Below are 22,840 nucleotides of genomic sequence, written 5' to 3'. Positions count from 1 at the left end.
GAATTTGCTGTGGAGGTCCAAGCCCAAGTCAAGGAGTCTTCGAGAAGTTGAGGGCTGATTGGAATTCCCAAAATAACCGCAACTTTGTGGGGAAGGAAAGTATTATTCACCTTGGCCATATCCTAGCCTCTCCTTTCTATATCGAGGAGGCTCGAGACCATCTCCAACTTAGGGTGAAGACCCCTTGGGCTAACCACTTTAAAGGATTTCGATGATGGGATCCATCTATCATCCCATATATGCACTCGTTTCCCATTTCCAATAATCCACTTGGAGCTCTTCTCGATAATACCATTGGCTGCCATAATGCTTCTCCACACGTAAGATGGTCTGCTACCCAGATATGCTTCCTTAAAGGAATTTTCCACGAAGTATTTCGCTTTATACACTCTATGGACCTAAGAGCTTGGGATTTGTTGGATTCTCCACCCTTGTTTGCAAGAAGTGCTAAATTAAAGGTTTCCAATTCCCTAAATCTCTTACCCTCTTCCATCTTCGGTACAACTTTTCCATGAAATTCAGGCCATTTTTCTTTCTTTTTCCTTTTGCCCCCACTAAAAGTTACTCATCATAGAGTTCAGCTCCTTGCACAGTGTCTCTGAAAGTTTGAAACAGCTTATTATGTATGTAGGCATGGCTTGGGCCACCGCTTTGATAAGAATTTCTTTTGCATTAGATAGTAGTTTACCTTTCCATCTGGCAATTTTCCCCCCCACTTGGTCTTTTATCCAGTTGAACACCTTCCTTTTGCCCTTTCCAACAAGTGGTGGTAGCCCAAGGTACTTTTCGTGATGCCGTATGATTTGGGCTCCAAACTATTGCTTCACTTGATCTTGAATTTCTCAGTTAGGGTTCTTGCTAAAAAAGAGGGAAGTTTTCTCTTTGTTGAGCTTTTGGCCTAAGTCGCTTTCATAATCTTCAAGTACCTTCATTACCTTGCTGCCTTCTTTAATAATAGCCCTACAAAATACACTGTTGTCGTCAGCAAAAAGTCTATGAGATATTCTTGGAGCTCCTCTACATACAATAATCCCTTTTATGTGTCCCTCCAACTCTTCCTTCTTTGGCATGGCAAACAAGCACTCTGCACATAACATAAATAAGTATGGAGAAATTGGATCTCCTTGTCGAATTCCCCTCAATGGAATAATATTGCCTTTAAGTTTATCGTTGATCAACATTGAGTATTACACTATGGTAACACACATCATCATAAGGGCTATCCACTTTTCATGGAAGCCCATCCTTATCATCATTGCCTCTAGGTAAACCCATTTCACCCTATCGTAGGCTTTGCTCATATCGAACTTTATGGCCATTAAGGCCTCCTTTCCCTTCTTCCTTTGATCAATACAGTGCATTGTTTCGAAAGCCATGAGGACATTGTTTGTTATGAGCCTCCCAGGGACAAAGGCACTTTGTGATTCATCAATCACCACTGCAAGAGAATTCTTTTCAGTCTATTAGCGAGTACTTTGGAAACAGTTTTGTAAATCACACTGCATAAGCTTATTGGCCTGAATTTAGTGATTTTTTTGGGTGGATTTGACTTTTGGGATAAGGCATATATATATATATATATATATATATATATATATATATGTTTCATTAAGACCACAGGACATCACACCAGAATTAAGCGCATTCAAGGCACAATTTATAATGTCAGTACCAACTATATTCCAGTATTTTTGATAAAATATAAGGGACATATTGTTTAGGCTCAAGGATTTAGTGGGATGCATTTGTTTGAGGACTCTCCACACTTCTTCTGCCTTGAACTTTGTTAGTAGTTCATCATCATTCATATTTGAGGTAACTCGGGGTAATGATTGCACTTAGACTCACTTTAAAATTGGTTAGGTGGTAAGACTTGAAAATGACAGTAAAGTACTCCGGAATTATGCCTTCAATTCTCTCATGGTCTTCTTGCCATACCCCATTCAAATTCTGCAGACGCACAATTCTGTTTTTTCCGTTGTAGCATGAAAGAATTTCGTATTCCGGTCTCCCCATTTAATCCAAAGCGCTTTGGACCTTTGATTCCACACAATTTCCTCACTGGTCTAGAACTCATTGATCTTGTCTTCAACTCTTTATGCCAAAAAAGCCCTCTGCTTTCTTATATTTACCAAAAAGCAAAAAAAAAAAAAAAAAAATAAAAAATGTGACATTTCATTTTGTAATGTCCCTTGAGGGCCTCAACTTTCTCGTTAAAAAAAATGTGAGTCGGGTTGAGTCCAATCCGGTTGTTTTAAAAAGTAGCTTTATTTGCCCGCCACTCGCCAGATATAATAAACCCTCCCCAAAACCCTATTGTTTTCGATCTCTCACGGCACTACTTGCTCCCTTTCTCTCTCTCTCTCTCTCTCTCTCAATTTGAATTTCGCTCTTCAATTCAATGCTTTACCTCTTCTGAAACTCAGGGAAAACCGTGCAACTCCATTCATGCTCTCAATTTCAAAACCCTAGAAAAATTTTCAGTACTCCCAAAACGATTGCTTCGACTCCTACTTCTGCTTCGATTCGATTCTAGGGTTTCGGACGACGAGATGGCGCGTGAAGAAGAGATCGTCATGCGCGATGTCAACAATGCCGGTCTCGTCGTCAGCGATCGCATTGGCCGAGAAGTCGCGTCGCAGCTCGACCTGGAAGAAGCCCTAGAAGCTTCCAGATACGCTAGCCACCCTTATACAACTCATCCCAGAGAGGTTATTTACTTTCAATTATAATTTTTTTTACTTGTTTAGGAAGTTTGAATTCTATGAATTAATTTTTGTATTGGGTTACTGGAATATTAGCTGGACTAGAAGCTTTATGGGTTGGTATTGTAAAAACAGGACACTTCAATTAGGGAAGTAATATAGAGTATGGCTTCGGATATAATAAAAATGGTGGAAAAGAATAATTGTGGCCGACCATGACTAATCTATTGAGGATCCATACCCGGCCTGAAAAATTAGACACTTAAGGTTGGGTTGTTGGTGGTGTTTTATTAGTGAAGTATTTATTTACGATCCATACCCGGCCCCATGGGACACCAATTCGGTTGGTGAAAGTAGCTTTTTTTATTTTTATTTTTTATATATGTTTTGGTGGAATAGGTTTCATTTGGTGGAGGTAGGTTTATGTTTTAGGGGGGGGGGGTTGTTATCAATAGAAAAGAATTATGTTGTTGAAGTTTAGTTTTTTTTATTTGCAACAAAAAGGAGATTATACTATAGGATCAATGCAATGTAGTAGTTTGATGCTTTTGGAGGTGTTTTTGGGAGAGAAAAAGCTTGTGTTAAGCTTTGTTTAAAGACTTCCTAAATTGGGTTGATTATCTTTGACATAATTGTGTGCTGTCATTTCTCTTATAATGCTTTTCTCATATGGTTGTTGGTTTGGTTTTATATCATTAGAGGCATTGTGATTAATGTAGTTTTGGAGCTAATTTGTTTGGTTGTCAGTTCATGTGTATTTATTCTTATTGTCCATTTTGATTATTTAGGGTTGACAAGAAATATGTTTACAGTTCACCAAAAGAAAAAAAGATAAATATGTTTTCATGCTACTTGTTTCTTTAGCTATTCATGATGATTATATCAAACTTGCTATTGCTTCATTTTAAAATACCTACAAAGAGCAGCCTTTAAGGTTAAAAGACGAAATGTTCTAGAAAATTTAAAGAACTAATTAAAACTGAGACAAAAAGCATCAACACAAAACTTGCCTTGAATTCCCTTATGGTTTGTCTGGATGGAACTATTTGAGGAAAAAAAATTTGGATTTCAGTTTTTAGAATAAATAACCTCAATAGACTATGAAGAAGGCTTTTTTTTTCCCCTTTTTTTCTTCTTCTTTTTCTAATGATAGAATTGACGAGATAGATTAATGCATTGGTAATAAAGAGTGAGTTGATCTAAGTTGAGGGGATTATAAAAGGTAGAGGAAGACCAAAATAACATTAGTTTTTTTTTTATAAGTAACATAGTATTTTAAAAGGACTTATCACTTAAGGGAGGAAAGAGAATATGACTTCAGATAGAATAGAATGGAAGAAAAGAATACATGTGGTTGACCCTAACTAATATGTTGATGACCCATAGCCTACCCCAAAATTTTGGGATTAAGGCTTGTTGTTGTTGTTGTTGTTGTTGTTTCTATTGATAGAATTCATGGATGGATTTAAGCTTTTTTCATATGAGAACTTGAAATGATTAGGTATATGTTCTCAAAGCTCAATTATATTGTATTGTTAACTTTTAGATTAAGAAATTAATTTTAGCAATTGTTATCCACATCCCATGATTTTAAATCCTCAAAAGTTCAAATGCAGCCTTAAATATTTGCACAAATCAATAATTTTATCTGAGTTTTTACCTTTATTTTTAAAAAAGAAAGGAAAAAAAAAAAGATTTTAGCCATCTACTTTGTACTTGCTGTTAGTGGACAGGCCATAAAGAACAGGCATGTATGTGGTGTGTTAGTAGTTTTAAGTATCATTTATTTTCAGCAAAAATACAAATTAAACTCTTTTTGTCAATTGTCATGTTCATCATTTAAGTTTCATTTTTTTTCATTTTAGTTTTTGAAGTACACATTTGTTGCCACTGTTAATCCTTTTGTCCAAAATTGTTGTTAACCATTAAAAAATACTATATTTTTAAAACTAGAAAACTATCTTTTTGTGAATCAAAATGTAAATGTATCTGTAAAATGTTCTACATATCTCCTCATTTCCCAAAACTTTCAACATAATCCATGAAGCATGCCGGAAATGGCCCAAACACCACCACCATCAGGGAGGTTGTTGGCTCGTTGCCACTGAGAACGGAGCCTCCGACTTAACTGATGCAAGAAATCTCTGCCGATGCTTGAGAAGGGACTCCACTTGACTCTCCGTTAACTCTGCCTCTCCGCACTTGCCTTTATGGCAAAGACATAGAGAGTCTTTCTTATATTTCTCTCTATGTCTCTAGGTATCTTTATTATTTTAGGTTTTAGCCCAAGTTCTAAGTGTGAAATTGCACAGTGCAATTATACAAGAATATGGCTATGCTTATATTATAGAAAGTTGAAAAACCGCTTGGGCTAGTGGAGGATGGGGTTGATGTGGAGCATAAGCGGGATTGGAAAAAATGGTGGTTTCATAAAAAACATAGCCAATTTTGATTGGGTAGAAGTACCATACGACAGTCGACAGTATTTTACTAGATTGTCACTCACTTTCTTTCTCTCTCTATAGATCTGTCATTATCTGTATGGGGATTGAGGTCATATGTATTGGCAATGGGGGCCATGGCTTTTATACAAAAGAATACAAATAATTTTAAAGAATTTTTAGTAGATGTTTTTCTTTTCATTAAAAAATTATTATTATTATTATTATTATTTTAAAATTTTAGTTTTAAAATTGAATCTTAAGATTTTATATTTTATCCTTTATTTTTTTCCTCTTAAAGGATATATTATATTCTTTCTTAAAAAATTAAAAATACTATGATGCTAATAAGGCTAATATGCTTGATTAGAGGCATGATGTGCCATTACAGAAAAGGCATGTTGGCAGTTGGGGCAGCTGTATTGGAGCACATTCCTCCTATGCCCAGAATTTAAATGTATAGCCAATTTATATGTAGGTAAGCTGTGATTTTAAGTAATTTTACTTAGTTGACATAAAGTGTGTCTTTTGACTTGTATTTAAAAAAAAAAAAAAAACACTATAGCAGAAATACTAAGTGAAATATTAATGTTACGATGTTCATGCTTGATATGATTCCTAAACCTGCTTGGATGTTTGAACATTTTCTACTCTTGTAGGGTTCTCAAAAATAATTATTCTTGCAATGTTGTTCCTGCCATCAGAAATTAAATTGTCATCATTATTTTTCCTAATATTATATGATACTCTGGGTATGTGGAAGTAATACAATAGGTAACTTGAAGTGAGGATGTATCATAATCACCCTTTTTATATTTCTTTTTTCTTTGAATGGAATCTTATTCTTATTAAAAAGTAATTTAATAGTGATTGTATCTCAATTTTTGATTATGATGGATAGTAAGAGGTGTGAAAGGGGGTTGTGTTGAGACTAGTCTGTGTGGGGCAGGATGGATAAAAATAATGCTTCTCAACACTGAGCTCGTCTAAGGTCATATTAACGCATTTTCTGGCAAGAAGTTAAATGTTTCCCCCTTTTTAATATGCAGACAAACTCGCACATACATTTTTTTTTGATAGGCACACACACATAGATACATTTTTTATTTTTTTTTTTCTGAAGAAGGTCTCATTATTTGTTTGAAATCTTAATATATTTTAATCAATTACTGTGTAAGGTAGAGGAGTATTAAATGGCTTTCCTCTTTTTGGCAAGATGTGCCAAGAAAAACTTTAGCTGCCCATTTATATGCTAATAATTTTAACCTCAAAATATGAGGATATGGTTTATGATCACATTGATTGGAGTGGAATAATTTTTGAGTGTTGGCATTATTGTCAGCATGCAATTGTATTCATTTATTCCTCATGCTTGTTTGCTTGCTCTTTATATTCACAATTTGATATTTAGATGGTAAAGTACACCTTTGTAGGTATCTTGGATTGTTGGAAATTAATTTCTTACTCTCATCTCCATTTCATTCTAATGCTGAATAAATTCATTGCAGTGGCCTCCTTTGGTTGAGGTGGTGGATACTTGGGAATTGCCTCCCGTACTTGTTGAAAGATATAATGCAGCTGGTGGGGAAGGAACTGCTTTATGTGGAATATTTCCTGAGATACGAAGGGCATGGGCCTCAGTAGATAATTCTTTGTTTCTTTGGCGGTTTGACAAGTGGTGAGTGTTTCTTGTTTTTTGATGAAAAATTCATAATTTAATATATTTTTTGAGCTCCCATTCCATGCATATGATGATTATCTGCACCGAGTAATTTGTGGAATACCAAACCTACCAAACTAATTGGCAAGCTGGATATGAAAGTTATTTTAAGAGGACATAACATGGTAGATGACATCTTATCTGATGGTATTTACTATTCTAAATAGTGCTGTAAAACTGATGAGCCACTTGCAAGTGGCTTAGTCAAAGGCCTGGCTTGTTGTTGAGCCAAATGAGCCAAGCCTAAGCCTTATCCATATGCTTGATTGGTCAAATGAGCCAAACTGGAATATCATATTGCACAACTTGTGAGCTCACAGCCCCAGCTTGTGAATGGTAGCATGTGTGAATAGGGTGATGACTAGGCATTTATGGGTAGATAATGGATTTCTCAAGTTTCTCATTTTCAAGCAATGTGGGACTTAAACATGACAATTTAACAGCATAAAAAATCTAGATGTATTTTTCAATGTATGTATATGTTTGTGAAAGAACATACCTAACTATACACTTATAAACATGTACATACATAAATTTACATACATACATTTAGCTTCACGTATGTACCTATATGTGGGTGGATGTGTATATGTGTGTGTGTATATATATATATATATTTATCCAGTTAAATATACACACAAACTATCAAGGTTTTGTGTATGATAGTATGTTTCTGCCTTCTTAGTTGCACTTATTGCCAAGATGCAAAATTTGTTTTAATGCTATATTGCTATGTTTGAATTATAAGTACTGACTTTGGTACTCTAAGAACTCTTGTATGACATTTACAGTGGCTGGCTGCCTAGACTACTAAAAAAGACGTTATTCAGGCTGGTAACCTGTCAAAACCTATAATTGCTAAGTTCATGACAAATGTGAGAACTTAATTATGACAGTTCTTCATTCCATGAGAGTAACATCTTGCTGTATCACAAATCGTATATGTTGAGCATAGGATGAGCTCTGGTCAATGGTCTTTGAAGGGAGGTGAGATGAAGACATGGCTATCCAGTCTTGGGAACATCACCTGAAGGTGATCTGTCCAAATTTTAATGTATAATAGGTGGCACTTGTTACATAGATGAAAAGAAATTGGATTTTTTTATGTAGAATTGATATTCACTGTTGGGAATTAAGATTTTCAATTATCAGTGACATGTTAATTTAGAACATTGATTTTGTCATGTCTGAGCCTAGGTTTGACCTCTTGAGTTTGGCTTGGACAAAGGTTCTGATATTAGTCTTTTTGCTTGGATTGAGTTGTCCAAGCCTCTTTTACATATTTGAAATTGGACATTAATGAAATATATTTGATGTATGAGTTAGAATTTTTGTGAACATATCTACTATTATGTGTATGTATTTTTTAAATGGGACACCTACCTATCAAAAAAATATTATTTAAGTGGGTCATACCCTGGAAAAGATTGGTACCATCTTGTTAGTTTCATTTGTCTATATATTTGGCCCTCCATTTTTAGTTTGTCTTTTTTTAAGTTCTTCAGTCGCCTTCTTATACTCTCGTAAAACTTGTTGATCCTTTCAGTTCCCTCCCCACTCCCTTTCCTTTATTTTTTTTTAATTTTTTTATAATTGATTTAGCCTTGAGCCTGTTAAACTGCTAAGGATACATCAAACATGCCTGTGATGGTTATGAGAGAATGATGCACTGGATACTAATATTGAGAATCATTAAACATTTAAATCAGAGTTCTGTTGTAATCAGTTTTTGAAATATAATTCAACTGTTTTCTACTATTTTCTAATGTTCTCTCTTGTTTAGGGATGGTCAATGTCCTGAATACTGTGGGGAGGAACAAGCTATATGTGCTGTCGGTCTTGCCAAATCTAAACCTGGTGTTTTTGTTGAAGCTATCCAATATCTTTTAATTTTAGCAACACCTGTTGAGGTAGTTACAGTTTCTTATCTCTTTTCGTATCCATCCTCCCAATAATTTAAGTTCCAAATGTGGAAAGCCTTCTTGAGTTACACTTGTAGTTATGTGCTTGCTCTTGTAATTGACTAGCTTTCTATGGTATTGAGATGCTATTGTTGTGCCACTCACAATAATAGCTCCTGGGAGTTGATTTCATACCATTTCCTATTTTCTTTTTTGAGTGTATATTTGCCGAACAACTGACCAAAGAAAAAAAGAGATTGATTAAAGAAAGATCCATATGATTTTTTTTTTAACTTCAACTCTATTCTTTTAGAAGAACTACTCCATATCTTATATACATTTTTATTTATGTTATTGTCCAGAAGTTAAAATTTCTTGATGCCTAACTATTATTTTATCTCACAAAATATTTACTATTCTTCCTTTCATCTTTTGAGGATTATTTTCTTTTCCAAGATTTGAATTGACCTATTGCAAGCCGACCTTGTTCCTTCACAACCTTAAATGTAATATATTCTTCCAATGAGCTTTAGCTCAACTTGCACTTCTTCTCCTTGGAAGAATGAGATTGATGGTGTGGTTTCGGGTTCAACGCCCATGGGATGTGTGTGTAACTTACCAATCAAAAAAAGAGAAAAAATTGTCCTAATACTTCTTTTCAAGGTTGATTACTTTCTTTTTCTTAACGGTCTCTACTTGTTATTAGTTAATTCTTGTAGGAGTATGTTGCTCTAGAGGGGGTGATGGTACAGATCCATTCGCGGAGGTTTCATTACAGCCTTTGCCAGAGTACACAATACCATCTGATGGAGTCACCATGACTTGTATTACATGTACTGATAAGGGTCGTATTTTCCTGGCTGGGCGTGATGGCCACATTTATGAGTTGCATTACACAACTGGTTCAGGCTGGCAAAAGCGTTGTCGTAAAGTCTGCCTTACTGCTGGTTTAGGAAGTGTCATTTCAAGGTATGTTCTGTATTTAATGCTTTATAATTGTAGATAGTCATGGTCCCTTGTCATTTTTCCTGATGATTCTAAGCGTCTAGAAACATACAATTTATTGACTCAATCCAGTGTTGAAATTTGAAATTTTCTTTGCAAATGCTCTATATTAACATAAACACACCTTGGTTTTCAGATGGGTTGTGCCAAATGTATTTAAGTTTGGAGCTGTTGACCCCATTGTCGAAATGGTTTTTGATAATGAAAGAGAAATTTTATATGCACGTACTGAAGAGATGAAACTTCAGGTTTTTGTTGTGGGGCCAAATGGTGATGGTCCACTCAAGAAAGTTTCAGAAGAAAAGAATCTGATCAATCAGAGGGATGCACATTATGGAGGTAGACAATCAACTGGATTGAGAGCTGCAAATCGGGCGACAAAACCATCAATTGTCTGCATTTCACCTCTATCTGTGCTGGAATCAAAGTGGCTGCACCTTGTTGCTGTTTTGTCTGATGGAAGAAGGATGTACCTTTCCACTTCTTCATCTAGTGGAAACTTGGGTGGATTTAATTCAAACCATCATAAACCTAGCTGTTTGAAAGTTGTGACAACCAGGCCTTCTCCACCTTTGGGGGTCAGCAGTGGACTTGCTTTTGGATCTCTTGCAGGTAGGTCTCAGAATGAGGATCTCTCACTGAAGGTTGAGACAGCATATTATTCTGCTGGAACTTTTCTCCTTTCTGATTCGTCACCAGCGACCACGTCTTCTCTTCTCATTGTGAGCAGAGATTCAAGCACACAATCATCTCTATCAGGTAGTCTAGGGACAAGTACAAGGAGTTCTCGTGCATTACGGGAATCTGTATCTTCTCTACCAGTTGAAGGTCGCATGCTTTTTGTGGCAGATGTCTTACCCTTGCCAGATACTGCAGCTACTGTGCAGTCTATATATTCAGAACTTGAATTTGGAGGTTTTGGAAACTCGGATGAGTCTTGTGAAAAAGCATCTGGAAAACTTTGGGCCAGAGGTGACCTTTCAACTCAACATATATTGCCAAGGAGGAGAATTATCATTTTCAGTACCATGGGCATGATGGAATTAGTTTTTAATAGGCCTGTGGACATTTTAAGGAGGTTGTTAGAGTCCAGCTCACCAAGGTCAATTCTAGAAGATTTCTTCAATCGTTTTGGGGCTGGTGAGGCAGCTGCAATGTGTTTAATGCTTGCTGCAAGGATAGTCCATTCTGAAAACCTTATCAGCAATGTTGTTTCGGAGAAGGCGGCTGAAGCTTTTGAGGATCCAAGAGTTGTTGGAATGCCACAACTTGAAGGTAGTAGTGCATTGTCAAACACTAGAACAGCTGCTGGGGGATTTAGCATGGGTCAGGTTGTTCAGGAGGCCGAGCCTGTGTTTTCAGGTGCACATGAAGGGCTCTGCTTGTGCTCATCAAGGCTGCTTTTTCCTCTGTGGGAACTACCTGTCATGGTTGTAAAAGGTGGTTTAGGTTCGACTGATGCTTTTTCTGAAAATGGGGTAGTTGTATGCAGACTTTCTGTCGGGGCTATGCAAGTCCTAGAGAGCAAGATTCGCTCTTTAGAGAAGTTTCTAAGGTCTAGAAGGAACCAGAGGAGGGGTCTTTATGGCTGTGTAGCTGGTTTAGGAGACTTGACTGGCTCTATTCTTTATGGAACCGGTTCCGAATTAGGTGCTGATGACCGGAGTATGGTGAGAAACTTGTTTGGTTCTTATTCACGAAATGTTGATTCTAGTGGAGGCGGGACTACTAATAAAAGACAAAGATTACAGTATAATCCTGCAGAATTGGCTGCCATGGAGGTAGGTTAAAATTGCTAATGCAGGCATGGATGTCTAAACTTGTCATCTCATTTGCTGACTCTATGGTTTGTTTTGCTACAGGTGAGGGCAATGGAATGTATTAGGCAGTTGCTTCTTAGATCTGGTGAAGCCCTGTTCTTACTCCAACTTCTCTCTCAGCATCATGTGACACGCTTAGTTCAGGGATTTGATGCAAATCTACGTCAGGCATTAGTTCAATTGACATTCCATCAACTTGTTTGCTCTGAGGAGGGTGACCGCCTTGCCACGAGGCTTATATCTGCTCTAATGGAGGTAATGCAAGTTATCAAACCTGTGAGGAAGGTCCACTTAAACAAGTTCTAATGTTAATTGACGTCATCTTTTCAGATATGTTTAGTGTCTAATTTTGGTTTTTAAGTGACATTTCTATCTTCAAATTTGAATCATCCTTCTTGATTTGACGCCATTTATTGCTCCAGTATTATACTGGTCCTGATGGCAGGGGGACAGTAGATGATATTAGTGCAAAATTAAGGGAAGGTTGTCCCAGCTATTACAAGGAGCCTGATTATAAGTTTTTCTTAGCTGTGGAATGTCTTGAGAGAGCGGCTATAACTCCAGATGCTGAGGAAAAAGAGAATCTTGCTAGAGAGGCCTTCAATTACTTAAGTAAAGTTCCAGAATCTGCTGATCTACGAACTGTCTGCAAACGGTTTGAGGATTTAAGGTCAGTTGATTATTCAAGCTGAGAGCTAAGCCAGAGTTCTTTGATTGCTTAAGTTCTAATTAGATTATGTAAACAACCTAATCTGTAGAAGGGGCTTTGCAGATTTTATGAAGCTGTAGTCCGCTTACCTTTGCAGAAGGCACAGGCTCTTGACCCTGCAGGTGATGCTTACAATGAGCAAATTGATGCAGCTACTCGAGAACATGCGCTTGCTCAGCGTGAACAGTGCTATGAGATAATTATCAGTGCTTTGCGTTCTCTGAAAGGTGATACTTCACAAAGGGAATTTGGATCTCCTGTTAGGCCTGCTACTGCTACATCTTTCCTTGATCAGTCCTCTCGGAAGAAATATATTTGCCAGATCGTTCAACTTGGTGTTCAATCACCAGATAGAATATTTCACGAGTACTTGTATCGAGCTATGATTGATTTGGGCCTTGAAAATGAGTTGTTGGAGTATGGAGGTCCTGATTTGGTCCCTTTTCTGCAAAGCGCTGGTCGTGAACCTATACAAGAGGTCTTTAATTTTTTTTTTTTTTGCGTGCATGTTTTGTTTATTTTGGATCTGATCTAAAAGTATTGGTAGTTGCTGATTATCTTATATGTTTTATAATTTTGATTGCATATGCATTTTGCAATCAGGTTAGTATTTCTCTGAAGTTTTCAGTATGGACAGCAGCATCTTTTGGGAGCTATTTTCATGTTTCTATCATCTGTCTTGTAGGTTCGAGCTGTTTCTGCTGTGACGTCAGCAACTTCTTTTATGGGTCAATCAGGAGCACCTATCCCATCTAACCGAGCCAAGTACTTTGATCTTTTGGCACGATATTATGTCTTGAAGCGGCAGCATGTGCTTGCAGCTCATATATTGGGAAGATTGGCTGAGAGGCGCTCAACCGATTCGGGGGATGTTCTTACTCTAGAACAGAGGTTGGCAACTTCACTTCATTCTTTTCTATTACCAAGCTTTTGACCTTGTGTTTGATAGAAAAATGTTGCTTCGTTTAATTTTGCAACTTCGTTGGGTTAAATCATTTTGGGATCAACCCATAATTTAACGGACCTTTGGCTTTAGTTTACCAGAGACAGAATGCATTTATTTAACCATTCTAAATAAAGCATATTCAGGTGCCAATAGGTCTAGCTAAAATGGAACCTCGTCATTGTGTGACCTCTCTCCAATTGGACACACACCTATTCTTTTCCTTCCAAACACTCCATATCCAACATAATTCCAAACACTCCATATCCAACATAATGGCTCTCTTACCATTGGTCAATACTAAGGACTGTGCAGAGGTCAGTTTTGACTTTGGAGCAAGTTGAGAGGAAACCACCCTCAAATTTCAACTCAGTGAGTTGAAAAAATCATGGTGCTTCTCTTTAACTCTCTGTTATGCTAATAAGTCCAAATATTTAGATTGTCATGTATTTTTTCTTTTCTTGCAATTTCTAAGTAACCAACTAGGCTCTTTTCAATGGAATACTAAATAATGAAAAATAAAAATAACATAAAGAAGAGGGAAATATAATTTTTTTTGGGCTAAGGAAAAGTAATTATTATGAAGAATAACTACAAACTTAATACATTAGTATTTTGTTTTTTTTGATTAGTAATACATTAGTATTTATGATAATATAAAACTAACAAAAATTTTCCCCACACTTTCTCAGTATGCACACACAGATAAAACTTTACCATTTTTTCCAACAGTTTATTTTCCTCTCAAACTCCTTTTCTTGATGCTCCAATCCAAAATCTTCCTCTTTGTCCTTGTTCCTGCCTTATCAACCAAGCTAGGGACCATGATCTTCTTCATCGTCATGGTGTCACTTTTTTTTATAAATTTTTTTATCAGCCTCTTCTAGGGTTTTGTCTATGTTAATGTCGGCTTTGTTCCTACACTGAGGTGTCCAACCATACTCGCAACCACTTATTCTTGATGACAACATCGTCATCATCTTAGAGCTCCTACTTAGCATCAAAATGAAGCTAACACTTTGGGGTTGGTGGCAAGGTCAAATGAAAATATGATGGTGAAATGGTCATGTTTGTAACTCTGATTCCTAAGAAACCAAGGGCTATAAATATAAAGGAATTTTGACGTATAAGTTTGATTGGGAGTGTATAAGTTGATCTCTTTAGTGCCTCTTTGCTGTTTCTATTAATTATGGAGATTTTGAGTAGAATGTTACAAAGAACAATGGATGGTGGTCTGATTACAGGTTTTAGAGTTTGGGAAGATAATAGAAGGGTTCTGGATATTTCAAACCTCTTTGCAGATGACACTCTTTTGTGATGCTTCCTTTAAACAGCTCGGTTATCTTTGGTGTTTTGATTTGCTTTGCAGCGGTAGCTGGACTTAGAGTTAATCTAAACAAAAGCGAAGTGGTACTAGTGGGTGCAATAACAAACATTATGGGCCCTCCTTTTTCTTTTTTCTTTTTTTTTTTAAAATTTTTGGTTTACTTGATTTATGTAATTTTTTATTTGATCTGTACACCCTTGTATACTCCCTGTGTACTTGAGTGTCTCTTTTTTGATATCAATAAATCTTATTACTTATCCAAAAAAAAAAAAAAAATTATGGGGCTTGCAGAAATTCTAGGGTGTAAGGTTACATCACTTCTTATGTTGTAGTTGGGCCTACATTTGGGTGCTACAATAAAATCCAATAGTATTTGTTACCCTATTATAGAGAAGGTGGGCAGAAGGTTAGCGGGGTGGAAGAAATTGTATCTATCCAAGGTGGGGGGTGGCCTTGCTTTCCATCCAGAGGAAGTTGGTGCAGAAACAAGGATGTTTTTCCTATCTGGGGATTGTTTCAGATTTTCCATGTTGGGACACAATTGAATTTTGAATTTTGGCTTAATTGTGAGATTTTTTTTGTGCCCTCTCCTGAATAGTGGCGATTAGGCATCTTGTGCATGCACCTCTTCTTTTGGCTTGATAGAGAGTTAGAGACTTTCCTTTGATGTATTGTTTGAAGCCTTATAAAAAATGCTTCAGGAAGTGTTTGGAGTATTGTAATTCGAATAATTTTTATATTAGGGATACTTTTCTAATCTTGATGATGATTTCAACTTTTCAAGCACCCTTTGGTGGTGAAGCCTACGGTTTCAGACAGCTTCTAGGAGGTATAGCCTAGGATTTGTTCTGTTCTTTCTGGTCTTCTTTTTATTTCCTATTTTTCAAACATGTGGTGCATAACAATCCCATGTAACTAGCTGTTGTAGCTTCCTTGGTTTGTTCGATAAATCTAGAAACACAAATTATAAAAGCTTTGGTCAATGCCAAATATCCTTTCAAAACTTCCATTCCCTAGGACAGAATAGCTAAGTTAAACAAAACTGTCCCAACTCCCACAGTAATTCCTTTCTACAAAATTCATCCCTTGGTCCCCTACATGTCATACCATATAATGAATCCTTGTGTATCAACGACACTTGGATCGTATAAAAGTTTGTTTAATAGATCAATTATACTCTACAATGTAGATAATTGCCAGTTGCTTATTCTATTAATTGGGGTTGGACCACTTCAACAGACATTATCTAAAGCTTAGTTGGCTTTTGTCCACCTGTACTCAGCCCAATATATGCAGAGAAACAAAAAAGTTCATGAGTGGCTATCTGACAAGTTCTTACATTTTGTCAACCTCAGGTGTCGGTACCTTAGCAATGCAGTTCTACAGGCAAAGAATGCAAGTAATAGTAACGGTCTGGCAGGTTCTACTCAAGCTGCTCTTGACAGTGGAATGCTAGATCTGCTTGAAGGGAAGCTTGCTGTTCTTCGGTTTCAGATAAAGATCAAAGAGGAATTGGAGGCTATAGCTTCTAGGTTAGAAGCTTCGCCAGGTGCATCTGAATCTATGCAAAATGATCCCCCTGAAAACGATTTGACTGCTGATGCCAGTATTGCTAATGCTGCACGTGAAAAGGCTAAAGAGCTATCTTTAGAATTAAAGAGCATAACTCAACTCTATAATGAATATGCTGTTCCGTTTGAGCTCTGGGAGGTACTTTTTTTTTGGGCTTAAATCAGCTATTGAATTATCAATTGACATTATCTATGCCAAACTTATAAATTCTTTATATTCCTCAATAATTAGCATAATGGAATATTGTTTTCTCAAGTTCTAAGTTTTGCAAAATAACTATTAAAAACATCTGTGCTGTATTGTACTGTATAAGTAGATAATAATGAGCCAGCCTTCTTTTTGTTTGTGTGTGTGTTTTATTTATTTTTTTAACTAATAACATATTTAAATTCCCTCACCTTTTTATATTTAGGGTCCGTTTGGATAGAACTTATTGCTGAAAACTGAAAACTGAAAATACTGTAATAAAATAATTTTTAAATGTGTGAATAGTGCTGCGGGACCCATTTTTAATGAAAAAGTACATGAACAGTGTTGTGAACAGAGTGTGAACAGTGCCATCAGTGGATGAACAGTAATTTTTGTCCCTTAAAAGCTGAAAAGCTGCCGCAGGAAAAAAAAGAGCTGAAACGTGAACGTGAGAAACGTAAACGCAATAATTTGTATCCAAACGGATACTTAGTCTAAGTTGCACTCCCTTTTGATATTCTACTAGGCGTTTCATACTTATTTATACATATAATGTAATTTTTTCCATATAGTTCATAGTTGTAATATATAATTTATTACTATCTTCAAAGTACTTGTATCTATTTCTCTCCTAGTACTCTCATGATCGCTCTTTTCCTTTATGTTTCATCTTTATCTCATTAATATCAGAGCCATTTCATTAGGATTAGTAAAAGATCACCAACCTGCCCTGCTACTATCCCATGTGGGTTTTCCTGCCCCGAAGAGGAGACAGGTCGGGGACGGGACAACCCATGATCTGACCCATGGATAACCTGGCAATTGGTTTTGATGGGTGGGGTAAGTTGCCCATAGGTTTTACTGTTTATAGGTGAGTCCAAAGGGCTCTTCTTTAGAAAGGCTCCCTTCATTTAAAAACCTGGGCGTTGTATTGTAAATGCACACTGTTGTATAATAACAAAATTAATTGTTACTATATCTTGATTATGTTTTACAATTCTCTATTTCATTACAAGATTTTTCTTGCTTTCCTTTTCTGCTTTCAGATATGTCTGGAAATGCTGTACTTTGCAAACTACTCAGGTGATGCTGATAGTAGCATTGTAAGAGAAACCTGGGCTAGACTAATTGATCAAGCTCTTTCAACGGGTGGAATTTCTGAAGCGTGTTCTGTACTAAAAAGAGTTGGTTCACACATTTATCCTGGAGATGGAGCTGTTTTATCTTTGGACACTCTCTGTCTTCACCTTGAGAAGGCTGCACTGGTATATCTTTTTACATATCTTTTGGCAGCTTCATCTAATTAATTCTTACTGCAAACAATAGTATTTTTCTTTTTTTTCTTTTTTTTGGAAGCATGCTGTGGAATTATTTAACTTTTGCCTTTATGTCTCATCCTAACTTCTCTTGATCAACTTTATATCTTTTGGCAGGAGAGATCAGAAACAGGGGTTGAATCTGTTGGAGACGAAGACGTTCCAAGAGCTCTTCTTGCTGCTTGCAAGGGTGCAACAGAACCTGTGCTGAACACTTACGACCAATTGTTATCAAATGGGGCTATTTTGCCATCTCCAAAGCTCAAGTTACGCCTTCTCCGATCAGTGCTAGTGGTGCTTCGTGAGTGGGCAATGTCTGTATTTGCACAGAGAATTGGTACAAGTGCCACTGGAGCTTCTTTAATATTAGGTGGAACATTCTCACTGGAGCAAACAGCTATCATTAACCAAGGAGTTCGAGATAAGATCACAAGTGCAGCTAACAGGTAAACTTCCTGTTAGTTTTCCAGTTTCTCTTCATGAATATATTTATTTTTCTTTTCGAGTTGTGATTGAGTTCTTATTATTATCTAGGGAATCATTTAGCTGGCTTGCCTGCATTCCTAGCTGAGGCCTCAATTGACCTTAAATTTTCATGCCACAATTTGAAATTGAAAAAGTTGCTCTACGTTCTCAAAATTTTCAAACTAAGTTCAGCTTGCACTTTTTGTCTGATTACCTATTAGATAATTGTAAAATTCTTCTTATTGCTGATGGAATTTCTTTTATTCGTACTGTGTTGATACTCTATTCCTTATACGATGGAGCTATTTAATTACTGTGGGTAAACTATAAAATATATTAATCCAGAATGATTAATTGGTGAGGGTGAGCTATCAAATTCCAGTCATAGTATGACTGGAAAAGCATTGACTTTGCATGTAGATGCCATTTTTCTGTTCCCTGTTACTTATGTTCATTAGACTCATATCTTTTAAATACTTGTTAAAGTAATTCCAAGAAATATGGTTATCATTCTAATTCTTTTTACCAAGGCTGTATATTTTCAGCAGAATTGTGTTGGTGTGCAACATCCCTTTTTGATATGTTTGGTTTGTTTATTTATGAAACTAATAGAATGATTACGGCTAAATTTTGCTTTCATGTCAGCCCCGAATTTTTTCACGTTGGTGAATGAGTTTTTTGATATTATTACTGGCTAAGCTGTTTATTTGTGCTGAGCAGAATAGTTATACAATCTAGAATGAGAATTTATGGCAATGAAGTAGATGTATGGGCTTTAAAGTAGAAAACTTTAGGGGATGATTTGTGTTTAGTTTTCTAATTTGTCATATTTTTTCTTAATTATTCTTGGGAGGGATATTAGGAGTTCTGAATGTGGACCAGGTTGGGTACGCTTTGTTTGTGCAATGTGGTTCAGATAGAAATCATAGTTATGGTTTCATTTCAGCATTTAGTTATGGTCTCACTGGATTTGGAATGGCAGGTATATGACTGAGGTCAGGAGGTTGGCCCTTCCGCAGAGTCAGACTGAGGCTGTTTACCGAGGTTTTCGGGAACTAGAAGAATCACTAATAAGTCCTTTTTCTTTTGATCGGTTTTGATTGTTCTTTGCACCTTATTGTATCAATGTTCTCTTGTTACATATTCCTTTTAATTTAATAAAAAAGTGATAAATTTTTCATATTTGATGTGACCATGTTATATTGTACTTGGCACTTGATTATGCAATTCTAAAAAGCATAATTTAAATAGGGAAGAAGAAGAAGCAGCAGCTAGAGATAATATGCTCGGTCTTGCCTTTGCCAAGTGGTGTGTATAGAAAGAAGGCCTTGGGCACACTTTTATCCTTTTATATATATATATATATATATATATATATATATATATATATATATATATATATATATCAATTGGGGAGAGAGAGTAAAATTATTGTGTAATAGATGCCTAATTGGAATGGATTTCTTAAAAAACTGTTATTAAAAAACACAAAAAAAAAAACAACTCTTTTTGAGATAAAGAATTAAAAACTATATCTTGTTGTTTTCAAAAAAGAAGAAGAAGAAGTTTATAGACTACCAAAATTATGAGCAACGACAATTAAAAGAGTATTTTACAACATGAAAATAGACAGTATATTTTTTGAGAAGAAAAATAGACAGTATTTGAATGGAGTATTTTGTGCTAAAAAAATAAAAATAAAAAGAAATCCTATATGGTAACTCTTCGGTTGGCGTAACGAATCCTTGGTCTCGTGGGAAGACTTGTAGTTGAGGCAATGGACACCCCATGACTTTTGTACTAAATATTCAACCACCGTCGATGCTTTTCCATATCTAGAATGTGGAAAATTTGGATTCCTCCTCCGTACAGTTTCATGTCATGCGGGACTTTCTCTTTTGAGTTTTGACTATGGTTAATTAATGTTATCAATTTGGCTCTCAACTTTTCATCTTCTTGTCTCGTTAATGGGACTTATTATGCTTCTCTTTGATTGTTAGGTCCCGGGTTGTTAGGACTTACTTAGGAGGAGGGGCCATTTGTAGAAGAAGGAGCCTTTTGCCTAACAAGGTCTTAATTTTGTTACACTATTTGTTGTATATAATATTATAAGTCAATTGTCTCACTTGTTGCTTGTTTCCCAAGTATCACATCGTGTGGATATTTGTTTTGAATGTTGTGGCATCAGGAGTGAATTAGAACCATATAATATTCATAATATACACACACGGCACCAACTAATGATATAGGTAATTGATTGTAGGCTTTGTATCCCTGACCAGTAGTGTGATGCTATGCCCCCAGTGCTCTAGTGCCAAATTTCTCTCTCGTTAATTTTTATTTTTTTAATGAAATTATAAGTTTTTTTAAGAACTGCTTCTCTCTTTTCCCTCGAGTGCTTTTCCTTTTCTTGTTAGTTTGTTGCCAAAGATGGAATCATAGTGATAAATGATTTTTAATGGCTCATAAGCATCAACAATTAATTCGGATGCTGTGCATTACTGGCTTCAGGCATGTTCATCACTTAGGCATTTATGATCAGCCTAGTTCGTTTATTTGGCTTCTAGTTGTGGCCAGTGGTTCAGGTAATGGAAGGTCCCACATGCTTTGCACAGATTTTCTTTTACTGAACGAGGTGTCAATCCTAGTGATCAAGCAAAATAAATCTACGTCTGCTCAGTACATCCATGCCACAACCCATTCACTTATTTTCATTCATATAGTATAATTTTATAATAATTAGAGTATTGCAATAGGCTTAATGAAAGATGTGATAAGTGATAATGCAAGAAATCAGTGAGCTGGTTGTCCAAACCAAGGAACTCCAAAAGTCCGGTAAGGAAGAAAATGCTCTCGGAATGCACCGGTGTGATGCCGGCCAAAGACTCCGCGATGATGAAGTCAAAATCTCATTAAAAATCTTCAAGAAGGAGGTTAGGTGTTTATATAGGAGTTTGGAGTAGACCATGTTTTCATGATTTTTGCCACCTTCCTTATGGGTGAGGCATGTGAAGTTAATGGAGCTGGATATTCAGAGATCATTTGCTTATTTAGTGTTTGTGGGTTGGTGGGAGGATCTTCAGGAGTGATGCTCAAGCTTAATCTATCTTGCGTGATTAGAGGGTGAATGTTTCGAAGATTCAAATAGTAGAGTTCTATTTGAATGTGTATATGAATAGAAAGACCTAGGCGAGTAGCTTTAAGTGTGAACGACCCACTTTAGACGAGTGTGTTATTTTTCTCTTTATCAATAAGTGTTTTTTTTAAAGAAAATGTCTTATTATTATGAAAAATGCCAGTTTTTTTTTTTTGCACTTAAATGTACCATAAGAAATTCAGCCAAAAAAAAAAAAAGCACTATAAGAATTATTTGAAATTTTATTTTTTTATTTTGATACAAGATAGAATTATACTCTTGCCTAATCTAAGTGTATATGTGTGTGAAGCTCATTCCTGGAGATTTGAACCCCAGCCCTTACTCCCACACCCCACAAGCACTTATACTTGTGGAGTGACTATCGCACTAAAGGTGTGCGGTAGTAGAATTATTTGGATTCGAGTTACTTCAAGATATGAATATTTCTTATCCTAATTACAACCCCAATTTATTGTAAATCACAAAACCATTCAAATCTCCTATAAGTTATAACCATGTATTTTTTGAGTGAACAAAACTGTCGTGCGAATGATTGTCATTTTTTACACCATTATCTTCTTCAATGCACCTTTTTATTAATTATTATTATGAATGAAAAATGGGTCTTGTTACTATGGGGGCTAAAGGACCTAAGTAAGTATTTGGGCCTCGGGCTTTGTTGATGGGCGCTAGTTTGTTTTAGACTAAAAGCCTCTTAGAACTGTAACTCGGCCCATGAGTCGAGAGTCCGAGGATTCGTCCGAAGTCGAATATCTCCTCGGACAGACCCACGATGACCCTGGGATTCGCCAAAAAGATCAAGGCAGAGTTACGGAAAAACCGTTGGTTAAGAGGGGGATGTAAGCACCCTCCAGACGCAACGGTATGAGGAAAATATCTTATAAAAAGGCTGCTACCTCCACATTAAAGACCCTGCACCTACCTCCCTGGCCGCATTAATGGGGGAGTGACCCCTGAATAGTAGAAGTCAGCCTTCTTGCTATAATTTAAAGACTTCCAGAGGGTGGTGGATGGGACAGGTAGCTAATAGGGTGATTTGTGTGACACGTGGACAAAGAGGGAAGAAGAAGAAGTATTTAATGAGGAAAGAGGGCAAAGAAAAGGGGGGAGAAATATTAAGAATTGTGGCCTTTGAGAAAAGAAAAAAGATAAATAATATATAATTTGTCCTCGGCTCACGTCCGAGGAAGTTTGTTTTTTCCGTTTGTCTTTTATTTGCAAACACTGTAATATTTTAGCCTGTTCATCAAGTTTCGAATATCACTAAACTAGATTGCGAGCCCACACTCTACAAATTTCATTGTTTAAGGCTCATTGGGCCTGAGCCCACGTGTGTTTTTGGGTCCAGGCGCAATTGTGCACTTACAATTGGCGCCGTCTGTGGGAATCTAGTGCTGAAAGGAACTGAAACACTATGGCAGGCTTAGGCTCACACCATGCAGAATCTTAAGGATCGCAACCGGAGGATCTGTTCGAGCGCCTTGAGCGCCGGAGGGATCGAGAGGGTAGCGTTCACACCGAGTATCCTAGAACGAGTCGTACTCACAGTAGAGGCGCCAGTACCACCCAT

The 22,840-nt window shown here is 36.5% G+C and overlaps 1 protein-coding gene across 2 annotated transcripts; it reads left to right on the top strand.

Annotated features, from left to right (window-relative positions):
* The first annotated feature begins 2,331 nt into the window (after positions 1 to 2,331).
* LOC142627971 (nuclear pore complex protein NUP155) lies at positions 2,332 to 19,295 on the top strand. Of its 2 annotated transcripts, XM_075801881.1 has the most exons (13): positions 2,332 to 2,711; positions 6,655 to 6,824; positions 8,650 to 8,776; positions 9,474 to 9,736; positions 9,909 to 11,553; positions 11,635 to 11,847; positions 12,015 to 12,262; positions 12,365 to 12,779; positions 12,987 to 13,192; positions 15,927 to 16,281; positions 17,379 to 17,597; positions 17,766 to 18,094; positions 19,096 to 19,295. In XM_075801881.1, exons 1-13 carry the CDS (start codon positions 2,553 to 2,555, stop codon positions 19,211 to 19,213), a joined length of 4,467 nt encoding a protein of 1,488 aa, XP_075657996.1. In that variant the 5' UTR covers positions 2,332 to 2,552; the 3' UTR covers positions 19,214 to 19,295. The 2 variants fall into 2 exon arrangements, with proteins under 2 accessions (XP_075657996.1, XP_075657997.1); XM_075801882.1 differs by lacking the exons at positions 2,332 to 2,711; positions 6,655 to 6,824 and adding an exon at positions 7,822 to 7,899.
* The last annotated feature ends 3,545 nt before the right edge of the window (positions 19,296 to 22,840 follow it).

The sequence above is a fragment of the Castanea sativa genome, chromosome 3 (genome assembly GCF_040712315.1).
Source record: "Castanea sativa cultivar Marrone di Chiusa Pesio chromosome 3, ASM4071231v1".
NCBI classification, from domain to species: domain Eukaryota; kingdom Viridiplantae; phylum Streptophyta; class Magnoliopsida; order Fagales; family Fagaceae; genus Castanea; species Castanea sativa.
The sequence above is the reverse complement of the archived record's forward strand: the minus strand, read 5'-3'. Positions and strand labels throughout refer to the sequence as shown.

Bases quoted from the DNA above. Each gene is read 5' to 3' on its own strand.
- LOC142627971 (XM_075801881.1), top strand. From the start codon at position 2,553: ATGGCGCGTGAAGAAGAGATCGTCATGCGCGATGTCAACAATGCCGGT. The intron at 2,712-6,654 runs GTTATTTACTTT...AATTCATTGCAG, and splicing joins ATACAACTCATCCCAGAGAG to TGGCCTCCTTTGGTTGAGGT. The intron at 6,825-8,649 runs GTGAGTGTTTCT...TCTCTTGTTTAG, and splicing joins CTTTGGCGGTTTGACAAGTG to GGATGGTCAATGTCCTGAAT.